The 15,563-nt window shown below is 40.1% G+C and overlaps 1 protein-coding gene across 10 annotated transcripts in view; it reads left to right on the plus strand.

The window, feature by feature from the left end:
* Window positions 1-15,563, plus strand: part of DIP2C (disco interacting protein 2 homolog C) — a 513,143-nt gene that overhangs the window by 361,417 nt on the left and 136,163 nt on the right. For 7 of the 10 annotated variants that reach the window (XM_038391694.2, XM_038391695.2, XM_043509594.1 and 4 more), the window contains 3 exons: window positions 3,850-3,981; window positions 5,485-5,604; window positions 6,681-6,878. In XM_038391694.2, coding sequence (XP_038247622.1) covers window positions 3,850-3,981; window positions 5,485-5,604; window positions 6,681-6,878 — 450 coding nt within the window. The remainder of the gene's footprint in view (window positions 1-3,849; window positions 3,982-5,484; window positions 5,605-6,680; window positions 6,879-15,563) is intronic. The other 3 variants (XM_043509595.1, XM_043509596.1, XM_043509597.1) reach the window with 2 other exon arrangements.

Raw genomic sequence — 15,563 nt, forward strand, 5'->3', positions numbered from 1 at the left:
ATAGAGGGCCAGTTCATGGCTCTCCACACTACTTAGACCCTATGTAGGTGCTACAGGAAGAACTCAAATAACTGGGAAGGGGGTACAGCCATGCCCCCAAATTCCCTTCCATGCCAACTAGCAGAGTTGGCTTGTCAGAGGGTAGTGCAGCAGATGTGCTCCCCAGAGCTCATGAAGCATTGTGATTACCTAACACACAATGGTAATGGTGAGTTCCATAGAGATAGTATTCCTCCACCCTTCCTCCTCTCCCCAAATGTGGGACTGTGTCAGTATGCTACAATCCCTCCTTAAATGAATTTGCATTGTGTTGCCATTTCTCCTTCACTTAGCAAAATGATGTAGAGTGTACCATTCCAGTGGCAGAAATGTCTGTGGTCTTAACTAGAAGCAGCTGTTCAGTCTGTGATCTTATAATGCGAGAAGATCGAAAGAGACAAAAAAGAGGATGTGATGCAAATATGCATTTTTGTTGGATGAACTCTTAACTCAGAAGCTCAAACAGTGCTTCATGTTAGCTAATTTGAAGACTGAGCAGCTATTGCCCAGCATGTTTCAGTAGTATAACCGAGATACTCTTATCAGAATAAAAACTGTTTCATTGACTAATGTGGCAGCTAACTGCCTTCCTTCTGTCTACAGAATCATAGTTTCTCCGGGCCTGACTCTCAAATGTGCTGAGCACTGGCACCCACAAAAATTACACTTTGTCATTCTAGTCAGTGACAAGTACAATTAGAGAGAGAACCATTGTAAGTCATCTCTTAAACAGACTGGGGAGCAGTTTGGAAAGCAAGACCTCAATGTCCTTCTTGTATATGAGAAAGCTAGCAGTTTGTAGCCAGCCTAGATTGCAGAGTGGGAGTCAGGGATGCAGACATGTTCCTCCAGGTAGGCCACTCTATGGGAGCCCTCTTTTATCAAGGAGCTTATAGAAACATAAGAATTTAAAGCCAGAAGGGACCACAATATCATCTAGTCTGATCTCCTGTATATTACAGGCCACCAACACCAGCACGCTAAACCCAACAATGGAAATGAGACTAAAGTAAATGAGGCCCATAGGAGACTGGATTGTTATGTGCCACAGGCAGAGAAATGGATGGACTGAGGTGCACCAATGCTCAGGGCCCCTACAATGGCAGGGAAATGATTAAATGTGATATAAGGTTGCCCGTGGCTTGTTCCATCATTACTTTCAAGTGCTAGGATTGGCTGCCCACAAAGTTGGCTGCCCACAAATAAACATAATTATTTTCCTAATCACAATATTCTTTCCCATTTATATAGCAGCTCTTCCTTATAAATAAAAAGCAAAGGATAAAACTTCTATCCTTTTTATTTATTTTGTTGATAGAAAAATCAGCCAGGCCTATAAAAAGCTGACATTTAACAAGCAAGGCCAAAAATTGCATCAAAAATATAAGTAATGGATGAGATAACTAAAATGAAGTTATATTGAGACAGTAGCGTAAACACTCTTGTGCTGTGCAAGCTGTTATGCATTCAGGTGGTCACATGCATAACATATTCAGCTGCCTGTTTCAATCAAGTTATAGGGATGGACTGAATCAGAATCACATCACTAACTGGACATGTGCAGGATGCAAGACAATTCTCTCAGAGGTGGGCTAGATTAACAAGTCATCCCATCTTGTCCTGAAACAAACTCAGCTATGCTCATCCTTATGGTGGCTCATAGCAATTATGTCATGTCTACCATTAAGAGTATCTAAGCTATCTAAAGATATCTAAGGATATCTTGGTCTCTTATGCTCAAATAAGAAGCATTCATAATAGACATCTCTTACAACGGAGATTAGCTATTTGCATTGGTAGCACATGCCTTCCTACTTTTTGAAATGCACAAATATTAAAATGTACAGAACGTTTTGAGGCTCCCGGATACAGGAATACTTTCATTGCATTTTGGGAGGAAGGAACTGCTCCTTCACAAGGAGGAACCTGGATGCTGGCTACCTCTGGCAGCAAGCAGCTCCACCCCTGCTCCCAACCCACCATCCAGAGAGATAAAAAAACTGGTATGCTGCCCTGGCAACAAGGGATGAGGAATCTCCCCAAAGCCATGTACTCCCCAAGGCTTGGAGGATTGTAGCCACCACTCCGAAGAGAAAATGAAGGATGATGGTGGTTGGTGACTCCCTTCTAAAGGGGCGGCGGCATCCCATCTGCAGACCTGACCTGGCATCCCAGTAGATGTGCCACTTAAACAACGTAAACAAAATGTATCACAGCCCACCAGCGGAGTACCCTGACGGACTGTGTGTGGGCCGCAGGTTGCCCACCACTGAATTAAAGGTTTCAGAGTAGCAGCCGTGTTAGTCTGTATTCACAAAAAGAAAAGGAGTACTTGTGGCACCTTAGAGACTAACAAATTTATTAGAGCATAAGCTTTTCCGATGAAGTGAGCTGTAGCTCACGAAAGCTTATGCTCTAATAAATTTGTTAGTCTCTAAGGTGCCACAAGTACTCCTTTTCTTTTCACTGAATTAAAGTATCCTATTTTATACTAATTCATGGTTAAAAAAACCATAATGTAGTACACAAATAATGGATATGCTTTTAGCATAGGTTATCAAAAATGGTAGTTATTGATAGTGTTTAGGATCCAAATAGCAGAAATAAAGGAGAAACAAATCTGTCCATTGCACAAAGCTCCAAAGGGAAATCATTTTAATATAATAAGCAAGCTGTAAGTGTGTGAGACAAATTTAGTATAAACATAAATCTTCAATAATACTGAAGTCTGATGAGATTATCTGATTTACTTGTCTCTTTAATGGGCCTGCTCCTATCCTCACTGAATGGAATGTATTCCTCTTGCCTTCAGTGGCACAGGACACAGTATAAGGCCCTCACTTATTTGTCTGGAATGTTCTGGGTGATTGTCATTAAACAGAAAACTTGTTAAACATTAATTGTATTTGTTTCGAGGAAGCTTAACACTGCTAAAAACCTGGAAAAATTCATGATATAGAATCTGTGAACATAGTACAAATCTGTAAGTAATCCAGAGTGAGACTTTATTTTCAGATGTTTTAAACTGTGGATACATGCTTAATACCAAGCTGAGAAAGAGGAAGATTAGTGGTATTGAATAGTTTAGTGACATCATGAGTCAGATCACCAAATCATGTTTGCCTTCTTGGAGAACTGTGTTATGTGGAGAACTGAAATAGCTCTGTTTAAAAATAGCCAAGTAGTAAGCAAGAAAAGTGTCCAGGCAGACTGTAAAGAAACATGAACATTACATTTTATTTCCTTCCTCTAGATCCAATTTCCAATAGTACCGTGACTTCAGAAATCTTGATATAACAGTAAATTGTTCTCTTTGAACTAAAACTTAAATTTTAAGCAGTGCATTTATTGTTGATTTGCATTGGCAATTGCAAGTGCTAGAACTTAACATATTGTAGCTTTTTTCTATTTTGAAATCTTGGTACCTTAATCTATCAGAAATGTATGTGTCTGGGTCGATTTCTAACTAGATTTGGCCATAGGAAATTAAACTAAAATAAAATTAAAGGTGGGGGTGGGGAAGGGAAAGGAGAGGAGTAAAAAAAACCTTTATGATTCAAATCTGTATTTATGTGGCTCTCATGCCTTTAAATACACAACTCCTTTTTTTGTCCGTGAAAATTTCAAATATTAAAACCATGTTGGATATAATTGTGCTTTACAACTTGTGAATAGATTAATTTTAACAGCTTTTCAGGTCTGATGTAAGAAGAACATTAGTGGAATCTCTCTTTTTCTCACCCACTCCCTTCTTTCCCTCATTTCAAATCTAGAGGAACCTGGTTAAACCTTCTAACTTATTTTTCACAGAAAATCATTCTGCCCCTCCAGATGTTACTACTTACACCTCAGAACACTCAATACAAGTAGAAAGACCACAAGGATCCACAGCAAGGGTGGCACCAAAATATGGCAATGCTGAACTTATGGAAACTGGTGATGGTATGTCACAAAGCAATTGCTTTCTTTAACATTGTAACTTACCCCTTTTTTGTGGTTTACTGTACACATCTGCCTTTTGTTTCTTTTGGCCACATTTCACTGAAGAGCACGTACAAGCACAGTTACAGCATCTTTGAGTCTTAAAATAAACTGGCATATGTGAAGCCAATACTCAGCATGAATAAATGTTTCTTAATTAGTGGAGCAGATTCCCTATAGAAAAAACTGGTATTTGCCAAAGTTCAATAAAATAAAACAGCGAATCTCTCTATATCTCACTTAATAATGATGTGTAACTAAAACTAAACTAGGTATTGTATGAAGCTCTTCTGTTTTCAAATGACAGAGTATATGATGTATCAATAGGGCTACATCTTAAGGTGACGTTTGGGCAAAGTTTTTGTTTTCTGAATAATATTTTTTTGAAAAACAGTTATTTGTAAAACCTTCCATATTTATTGCTCCTCTTTTCTAAAACAAATTACATAAAATTGCAACCAAGATGGGACTTTTAAGACCTACAGTATCTTACGTACACTTGTCTTCAACTATAGAAACAACCACTGCTCTAATGTGGTAAAAATGTTGCTAGCTTGGGAGAAAAGAAAGGAAGGTGATATTTCTGCAATGCTGTTAGAGGCTTGAACTCGGGAGCAGATATCATGTGATGTGCTCTATCCAGCATGAGTAAGGAGGAAAGAACTTTATAGGAATATATAGTAGGTACCCAAGGGCCCCAATCAGAATCCTGTTTGGCTAGGTGCTGTATAAACACATATGGTAACTTCTTGAGATTGCTATTAAAACATCCTTATCTACTGGCCAATGGAATTCACTATAGGGTTGTTCCAGGATTACAGTGTCCATTACAATGAAGTAACGTGACAATGTGAACAGCTACAGGGTGGGGAAGGATAGGGCCCAGGACAGAAATCTGCTACTGTGTGAGAGGCAGCCCAAAATGAATGACAAGATAAAAACCTGTGACCAGCTTCCCTTGCTGACTGAATCTGTAGTCTCAGTTGCAGTGTGACGAAAGCTCTCTAGTCATGCAGCTTTGGTGTGACCCTAGTGGCTGAGAGAGAAGCCTGTGCTTGGATTTCTGTCTCCTCTCAAGCCATCACCAAAGTCACCTCAAAGACTGCTTTAAGCTCTTTGAAAAAAATATATTGCCAGGGAATGTTTCTTCACTGTGCTCCTCTCCCCCAAAGCCCACGTGCTATTTCCCCCCTAACGTTAACTAACTCACTTTCTGAAACTGCTGTGTTGTTTGTTTTGGGTTTCTGTGTTTGTTTTTTAAACCAAACTTCACTGTTCATTTTGAAACCATGATCTAAATGTCTTAATGTTGAATACATTCTGCTGAGTCACAGTACGGCATGAAACGGTCGCTGTGGTGGCATTGCAGTTCTAGCCTTTTTTTCCTCCCCCCTCACCCCTCCGACATCTGGTGGCGTGCAGCTTAGCAGTCTACTGATATCTCCATTGATCCCTATTCTGCAGGAGTACCAGTGAGCAGCAGAGTGTCAGCAAAGATTCAACAGCTGGTCAATACCCTAAAACGACCCAAACGACCACCATTACGAGAGTTCTTTGTAGATGACTTTGAGGAATTGTTAGAAGGTAAAATGACTGTTTTTCAAAAGGTTTTGGAATCTAATTAACACTGGATTAAATGTTTCCTTATTTGTCTTGGACTGCTACTTTCTAGTAGGCACGTCCCAGCTAGTTGAGAGAGCAGTAATGCAGTGGGACCTACTTACAGTGAACTTGGATGCACTGAGTAAAATCAAAGTTCCACCTTGTTTGCCCAACTTGTAGTACTGATTAGAGTGAACCTCTGCTTAGAATGAGGTCACTTTGTGTATGAAAGAGAGTGGAGGAAAAAACTCTGTTCTAAGAGTATTTACTGTGTGCTATGTCTTTTCCTTTCACGCATCTGGGTCAGTCGGAAAGACCTAGTCTATGGAGGAGGAGGAGTGAAGGGGGATGCACATGTTACATATCTGTTAATAAAATAATTGAAAATGATAGCTTGAAATGCAGTAGAGACAATAATAAAGTGAATAACAACTACGCGATTGTTTTTAAAAAAACAAGCTTGCTGACCATGATGTCTTGCCATACTGTGGCAAGTCACATTATTTTAATAAAAGCATATAGCAAAGCAGTACAATACTATATAACTTAAATCAATGTACCATTTACCAATTTACCAATAGTTCCACCTTGCTATTATATTTTTTAATCAAGGAAAAATGAAAATTTTCCATCTCTTCTTAAATGAAAAAGTTACCTTGATGTGACTTTTGAATAGCTCTAGAATTTGTCTTTCCTTGAAGAACAAATTTTATTTTTGTGACTTTATTTATGCATGCTGCTTATGCTTACAGTACAAATATCAGAAAAAGAAATTACATAAGGATTTTGGATGATGCTTTCCATAGATCCATTTATTAATTGCTTCATCTCAATTGTAGGAAAGTTAAGAGTTAACTCACTAAACTTCTCCACATCTTATTCATATAGGCGCAGTACTTGGGGTTTATGAAACTGGGCACAGTAGTCTCCACATGTTACTAACATTTTATTTTCAGGCTATTTTACAAAAGTAACTTATTCTCTTGGTGACATGGGCATAAACAAGGCATAGAATTTATATAGTAACTGTTGTTTTTGTTTTGTTGTTTTCAAATAAGTTCAACAGCCGGATCCAAACCAACCAAAGCCAGAGGGAGCTCAGATGTTGGCTATGCGTGGGGAACAATTGGGTGTGGTTACAAATTGGCCACCTTCTCTGGAAGCAGCATTGCAGCGATGGGGGACCATTTCGCCAAAAGCTCCTTGCCTAACCACTATGGACACTAATGGAAAACCACTGTACATTCTCACCTACGGTAAGCACTCTTTTTTTAAGCTTCTGTATCTACATTTTAAGAGGAAAAAGATTCTTACAATAGTTATGCTGCATATTTGACTATGGCAAAACATTTCTACTGATAGTGCTCTCTTATTTATTTAATACATTTTGCTTGGTTAAGAAATGGGAGTATGAGTTTGTTGCAAAAATACACAATCTAATATACTAGTAGGGGGAAAGAGGGAGAGAGAGTTTATGCCAGCCATGTGTCTGGTATTAGAAAATAAAATAACTTTTTAAATGGTCATGCATATTAAGCCAGACTTTGTTCAATGTGTAAATCCAGAGTAATTTCATAGTCCTCCGGTGTTGCACTGGCTTTGACATCAAACATTCACCCAAGTAGCTTGAAGTAGATTCACAGAATCTACTGCACTATGAACTGTGCTAATTATGCCTATCTGTTGCAACAGATAAGTGCCAGAAAAGATAGATTCACATAAGGTTGTCTCTCTTAAATGACTCCCATCTAAATATGGGATTTTCAATATGGGGTGCTCAAAGGGATTGTGCTTTTCAAACATTACTAAAACAAAGTTGATTGTTGGCATTTTTCATTTGCCTGGAGCAAACCAGGGTTTACTTTTCCTGATCTTTAGCTCCCCAGTCTAGCAGGGGCTTGGAATGCCGTTGAGACAATACTTTTCACACATTGTATTTGGAGAGTGCCATGTTGCTCAGCGTTGATCCTTCCATCCGATTAAGAAACAACCTTGACTTACTGCAAAGTGAATCTGCTCCTAGACTGAAAACATTATGTTTGCAAGAGAGGAGGGCTGGTAAAACAAAAGTACTTTAAGAATCGAAGTTCAGATTATCATGTCTCAAACTTTTCCCCCAGATTAATTAAATTTAGGACGCAAACCTGTGATTCACCATTGATCAGTGGTCCTGATCTTCTTTGAGGAGGTTTGCTTGCTAATGAGAAAAAAATATTAGTTTAAAGATCTGAAAATATGTGGTAACAAAATAGCAATAGTGGTATTTTGTACTGAATGCCCCAAATAAACTGAGCAAGAAGGGGAATTAGTTGGTATTGGGAATTCAGCTGTTGCAGGATAGGGGAGCCTAGCCATAGGGGTGAAGTAAGCATGTTTCTAGTACTAAAGAGAGAATTTGATAGTACAATAGTGTGCTATATAGGTAGGGAAGCAGTTTAATTTATTTAACACCTAATCCTGGGGTTCTGTCATGATGCATATTTAAGGGAACTGTAAGAATTTCTAGGAAGAGACTTGACTTAACCCTTACAAAGTTCTACTTTCCTGCACTCTTCAATAGTATATGTGACACCATCTACAAAATTATTACGCTTATTTTGCTTTTAACTTCCAGGGAATAATCATAGATTTCTAAATATACCATAGTTAGAGTTGAGTATGCACCAGACTGTAACTATTCCAATAATATGGGGTCTGAGGTATTCAAAAGGGACATCCTTTTAGCAGAAAGAGTAGTGGCTATCTTTGCTTGAAATGGTAAACTTAATTCAGTCCAGAACATTTTTCTCCTGATATTGTTCAACTCCTAAGATATCTGAAACTGAAAGACTGAACTAAATACATTTTCCCCTCCAGTCTGTGCATTTGACAATGCTTTTGAAGATCATTTTCACTGTGTCCTTTACATTTATCTTTGTTAGTCGCTTTTCTAAAGAGTGAAGAAGCTGAAGGGGAAGGAGAGGGGTCATTGAGGGGGAAGGAACGTGGGGGGGGCAGGGAAATGGAGAAGGGGGTAAGTAGAGTGATGCTGAGGTAAAGACACTGATTGGGAAAGGAAAGGGGAGGCATAGGACCAACAGCCAATCACTCGAAACTGTAGAAAGTTCTCCAAAGGACCAAATGTTCCTGCTTTGGCATCCTCTGCCCTTGCCTTCTCACTTTTGTGAAACACTGCATTAATCTCTTGTCAGGATTGAGCCCATAAAATGTGGTGGGGGGGGGGAGAGAGAGAGAAAGAAATCCTCATTGTATCATCTTGTTTCTCTCTGTAGGGAAGCAGTACGGTACTAAAGCTTTAAAACCTCATCTGCTCTGTAGAGTGAATCCCACTGAGTGCACTTGAGCATCTGATCCTGTGTAGTTGGAGTTTCCACTAGTTCCCTTGGGAAGCTATTCCACAATCTCATTATCTCCTTAACTCTTAACTGATATTCCGTCTGTATTTTATTTTCACCTGGCTGTTCCCAGTATTCAGTTATACCCCTTTGGAATACCCTAAATAAGTGAGTTAACTTGTTGGTAGTCACTCTTCAAATGCTGGTAGGCTTTAGCTCTTTAACTTGCCACACTTCTCCCTCCTTGTCTTTGTTATCAATAGGCCAAGCTATGCATCTAGTTTAATCTTTCCTCAAGGATCAATCCTTTCAGCCCCTTAAATGTTGGGGTGGGGGCAGGGAGGATTTGTGGTTCCCTCCTAATTGTCAACACCTTTCTGGCAATGAAGGTCCCAGCATCCTATTCAGTGGCAGTAATTGCCTACCACCTGAAAACAATTCACAGTATTTAACATCACCTCAGTATTTCCAATTCTAAATATTACTCCTGGAGGAATTCTGTGCCACTTCACAATGTTTCAGGCACCTGGAGCAGCCAGTGGAGAGGTAAATCACCAGGGAAGGGGGGGAGAGGCGGGTCTGGGGATGCTCCAGCCAGCGGCTCATACCTGTCTGGGCTGGGGGTGTGGAAAGATGGGACTTTCTCTTCCCCTGCAAGGAGCAGCTGGGGCCAGGGCTGAGTCAGACCCACTCCCAGAAACCTCCCCCGGTTGCAGGAATCTCCGCACTCCTCCCCCTCATCTTCCTGCTCCCCCAAGGGGTTGGATGCCCAACCCCTGTGCATCCAGATCCCTTGCCCCCAGAAGAGTCTCATCCCCTGAATCTGCAGCCCTCTGCCGCCAGACCTCTCGCCAAATCCCACCCCCTCGCACCTGAACCCCCCCTTGCACCCGGATCCCCACCCCTGCATCCAGACCATTCCCCACTGAGCCCCCTGCACTCAAACCTCCATCCCAATGAGAACACCCCCGCACCTGGACCCCACCTCACCAAGCCCCACTTTCCCAGCACACAGACCCCCCCCTGCTGAGCTCCACACACCATGACCTCCGCTCTCCCACAGCTGAACCTCAACCATCTTCACCTGAACCCCCCTCCTTGGAGAATTTCATTGCCCCTACACCCAGAATCCCCCAACGAGCCCCTGTGCATCCAGATCCCCCTGCACCCCGACCCCCCACTGAGCTGCCCACACCCAGATTGCTCCACCCAGAACCTTTTTCACACCTGGATCCCCCAAAATTAAGCCCCCCTACACTTGGATCCTGCGAGGCTGTGTGCCTGCCCACACCTGATGCCCCTGGTATGGAGAGACAGGACTCCCTGGGTTTCTGGGGCAGGGCTGGTCCCTGTGCTGTGTCAGGGTTGGGTGTAGCCTCACTGACAAGTCCGTATCTTTGAGGTAGGTTGGGGGAGAGAATGCAGGGTGATCGCCCACCTCTGTGCAACAAGTAGCTAGTGCTCCCCACTGCTATGCTGGAGCTTCCACATTTATAGGTGAATTCTTATCTACGGAGGTCTTCGCTTAAGCACTTTTTAATTGCACCATGATACAGATTGTGGAATAGCTTCCCAAGGGAAATAGTGGAAACTCCAACTTTCACTTCCTTAGTCTAAGAAGTGATGCTTCTTTCATATGTAGTCTTAAATTTCTTTTACCTTTCCTCTCACACCATTTATTACACTGCAAGCTCTCATCCAATCCACTACATCTCTTAGATCTTCTCTCACCATTACCTTGCAAGTTTCTCTCTTTCATTTAACATGCAGCATTATTTTCCCCTAGATGTACTGTATAATACTAGCTTGTATTTTTCCAGGTTGATTCCCATGTGTCCGGACCTTATTTCTAATGTAATTTGCATTATTGCTCAGCTCTCAGTGTTCTTTACACCTCCCAACTTAACAGTATATATTTAATGTACTGCTTGCCCTTTTTTCCATATTGTTAAAGACTTTGTCCCTATTTATTAAATGGAATTTCTTTACTTAAAAAGTACCTTATGCCGTTGGGATCTTAGTTATGAAAAGAACCTCTTAGTTGGCTTGTTACTACACAGTCCCTATATAGGCATAAGTTAAACCACAGAATTGGTATAAATGGAAAATACCTGGAATGTAAGAGAATAATAAGATTTGTAGGGTTTTAGAGGAGTTTGGCATTTGATTTGAAAATTTTAATATGTGCTTTGGAGACAAAAGACAATTTCTTGCTCATGCAAGCTTTGATCAAGCAGTCAAAACCCATATTTTACGTGTGGTGGTGTTCGGAATGAATTAATATGCTTAATATTGGTGCTTTCATCTAAAATAGAAGAAAAATGGTAACATGGTATAAAAACCATACAATATATATACTGTAGTCATTTCTCTTTACAGTATAAGGATCATTCCAAGAATAATTTATTGGAATAGGTAGAGGCAAAAATGAAAACATTGAAAATAAGTTTGGGATTAGCAAGTGTTCTAGGCATTTTGTCTGTATCTTTAAAAAAACCCAAACATCGTAAGTACAACAAAACCAGTACAAAATAATTTATGGGTAGAGCTGAATGCACCATATATTTAGGCTGCCTAACACTTTCATTATAAAAGATTTTTGCAACCCAGTTTTTGAGAAGCTCTAACTTCGTTGATTGTTTGCGGTAGGCCTCTGAAATTTGTTGGGAGCTGGGAAGAGAAAACCTTCTGGATAGAAAAGTGCTGTTCTTTGTCTTTTTAGGTTTTGCTATGAGAAACTTTTGAAAATCGCCTTTTCCCTTTTGTCACTTGCATTGCTCAGGAAAATTATAGCAACATGCCAAAATAACTGAATACGTGAACATTTTAAGTCTGGGCCCATACTGCTGCCAATGCAGAAACAGCACCCACTGTGCTGGAAATGCCTGGGAGCTGCCAGAACAGTAATAGCAGGGGAGCTGATGGGAAAGAGCCAGGCTAAGCTGCCCCAAATATCCTGGACCAGCACCTGGTCCCAGGAACCCATGCCCTCTTTCCTAGGGGTCATGGCCAGGAGCTCCCCACTCCCAGGGAGGAGAGAGATAACTGGGTTAGTCTTCCTTCCCCAGACCCAAAAAGTAGTACCATTGAGATGCATCATCTTCAATGAGATAACTACAGTCTCCTGCTGCCAGCTAGTGTATCTTGCTCAAGCAAGCTTGGGCTATGGTGGTTAAGTTTCAGTATTTAAACCATTATGGTGCATGGATTTGAGCATTGTTACAGTTGTATGTAGCAAAATGTTGGTTTTACCTTTTTTCTCCCATAAAAAAACCTAGGAAATTACAAGCACAAAAAACCTTAAAAGAACACGATTTAGGTTGCAAAGTCAAGCACTCAAAGGTAAAATAATGCCAGATGGAACACTTGCAACCATTCATTCTGCCCTCTTGTGCACCTGCACTATCATATAGTCTTTAATTACATGATCATATGCTGTGTTTTCCACAAGCTCCTGACTTGCTCAGTGTACAGGGTGGACATAAAATAGGTCTGTCTGTGGAGAAATAACAGAACAACAGTCATTTCTTGGCAAATTAGGAAAATGTTTGCTCTTACCATTTATCTGCTCAAGTCATGAATCTAGCTCAGATTTAACAAATATTTAATTTCTAGTTAACTTACAAGACGTGTCATATTGTGATACTGAAAGAATGTCTGGCGAAATTATTTGCAGTTAACTTTGGCAGTCTCAGAATTGCTGTACGTGAAGATTGGTAAGAAACCACTGGCTTGTTTTTGCTGAGTTGATGCTGTGTGGTTATGAGCAGCATACTGTTCATAATAAGGAAACTGATTGTGGTTTGTTTTGTCTCAAAGTACTTCTCTCTGCAAGCTTTTCTTTTATAACCTTCTTTACATTCAACACAAATGTATGTTTACATTAGAAATTGGGAAGGGAGGGAGAAAAGCCCAAAGGATTTACCTCAGAACCACGTCAAGTAAGTGTGTGTGTAATTTTGTCAACTCATCTTTTATATTATATTTAAGACCTTGTGACTTCCTTTACCCTAGGAATGTTTTGCTCAATCAGATGTGCCTGAGTATCAACTCACTCTGGGCTTGTTACATTTCAGTTGTGTGAGAGGTGTTAGTAGGGCCCCCTGCATTTGGCATGAATGTATTTTGAGATGAGAAAAGATCTATTAAAAGTGTAGCTAAATTCTGTTGCCACTGGCGCGAGGGTAGCTGTTACATTACTCAACCAAAAGTCTACCACTGAAAAAATTGCTGCTAGTAAATAACCTCACACTGAAATAAATCTTTGTTACACCTTTACATGCTGCTGCTAGAAAGTGAAAGGAAGTGTTTCTCTTTATCTTAACCAGGTTGTTCATGTATATGCTTGCAAATTGTGAGTTGACTCCAGAGACGTGGCCATCATACCACACACTTGAAAATACTTGGTGTGCCGGGGGAACAATCTGGTAATTCACATATGTTTGGAGAACACGTTAGGGAGAACTGGTTTCAGAATTTGAAAGTCTGGCAAAAGTGCTCAGGCCCAGATTCCAAGCTGGTGAACAAAGTGGCTAAAGAGAAGACTATTCTTCATCTTCAGAAGACTAAAACTTCTTTAGTAGTTGCTTAAAAATGTGTTGGAAACGAGTCAGTCACTGATGGATTGGAGAAGCTAATTTCCCATCAACCCATAGATTTAAGAGAGCTAAAGAAGGTCTAGGAAACTATAGACAGTATTTTGCAGGTTTGCAGCTATGCTAGTCCCAGGATATTAGAGAGACAAGGTGGATGTTTTAATATCTTTTGTTGGACCAGCGTCTGTTGGAGAAACAGACAGCTTTTGAGCCACACAGAGCTTGCTATTTCTGTGGTGAGGAAACAAGATAATTGTTTGCAGCAATGTTAGAGGGGGTTAGCCACTTGAATGGGTGAATGCAAGCAGAGAATCCTAACTTGGACAATGGAGACAGTAGGCACTACTTAATAGGGATAACGGTTGGTGACTGGTGTAGGATTGATTTTAAAACTAAATGAGTTTACTTTCAGTGACTTAAAAATAAAGGATAAAAGTAGGTCAGTGAGAGGATGAGTAGATAATGTGAGGGCTTCTGGCTGGCGGAGAACAGAAGGATACTACCACAGTAATACAAAAGCCCTGCATCTCCCAAAGTGCAAAAAATGATTGTATTTCACACACTGCATCAGGGATGATTTCATGAGTTGCCAGAAACAATAAGCAGAGAGTTAGCCCACAAACACCTCCCAGGAACTCAGCACATTCACGAAAGAGGAAAGTAAACTTCTGTTTCACCACACTGGCTAAAAAGAAGTCATAAAAACAGTTTCCTTAGACATCCCAGTCCTTGTATTACCACCGAAAACACTAGACTTAAAGATGAGTGGTTCTTTAAAACTAATCTCTTCAAATAATAGGTTCTTCTGATCCCAAAGGACCAGCCACACACCCAGGTCAATGTATAACTTAGATCTTACCCAAAAATCATGCCAATGCTAATCCTTTAGTATCTAAAATCTAAAGGTTTATTCGTAAAAAGAAAGAAAGAAAAAGGTGAGAGTTAAAATTGGTTAAAGGAGTCAAATACATACAGTAAAGTGTGTCTGGATGGGTATAAACAAAACTTAAGACTCGTGGTGGAATTAGTGCTTCATGGACTTAATAAATGGCTGAGGCTGTGAGGTGCAGAGTCCCCTTAACTCTCATTAGCATCAAGCAAGGGATAAAACTTATTCAGTCTTTGTGTTTGTCAAGTTAGGAAGTGTTTTGTGTAAAGATGGTTCTTTCTTGCAATTCTGAACTGTTTGCCTTTTCCTTCTCCAGCGTACTCTACCTGCACTACTTGTTCCATAAGGGAACCTTTTAGAAATCAAAGCTGTTGTTACCTATTTTCCTCTTCTCTTCTTTTAAGGTCTGATCATGCTTGCTTGTCAAATTTAATTCTGAAACAATTATTGAGCATTGTAAATAGCTTTGAGTGAAATACCTTGAGGTTAAAGGCTCACTTTAAAATAAAAGTGGCTAGCTGGAAACTAGTTCTATTGTTGTGGTGACAATTTCTAGTATTTAAGGAAAAATCCTGTAGACACACAATAGCTTGTCTATACAGAGGGATTTCTTGTGCATTAACATGTTGTGCATTAATTGGTCTGTGTAGACCCTGCTGGTATGCTGTAAAAAAACACAAGAGAACCTTTAGTATGTACCAGCAGGGTCTACATGGACCAGTGAATGCAAAATATGTTAGTGTGCTTTAGAAATCACACCCTGTTAGTAAACTACGTGAGACAAGCCCGAATATACCTGCTCAGTTCCCAGTGGAGCAGAAATTGGGATTTTTAAAATGTTGAATATAATCTCTTCTTTAAATATTAATTTTATTGTGATGGTGCCTAAAGGCCAACTGGGACCAAGGCCCTATTATGCTAGGCATTGTATAAACCATAAGTAATATAAAGTCCCTGTTCTGAAGAGCATACATAGTCTAACTAGACAAGACAGATGAAGAGTGGGGGAAAGGGATACAATATGCAAACCATCAATGTTTGTTTATAAATGTCATGTTACTGCCATAACTTGTTTTTAAAAAATTCTTTGAGTGGGGTCTTGATTGTGCGGGCTTAGTTAAT

The sequence above is a fragment of the Dermochelys coriacea genome, chromosome 2 (genome assembly GCF_009764565.3).
Source record: "Dermochelys coriacea isolate rDerCor1 chromosome 2, rDerCor1.pri.v4, whole genome shotgun sequence".
Classification (NCBI taxonomy): Eukaryota; Metazoa; Chordata; order Testudines; family Dermochelyidae; genus Dermochelys; species Dermochelys coriacea.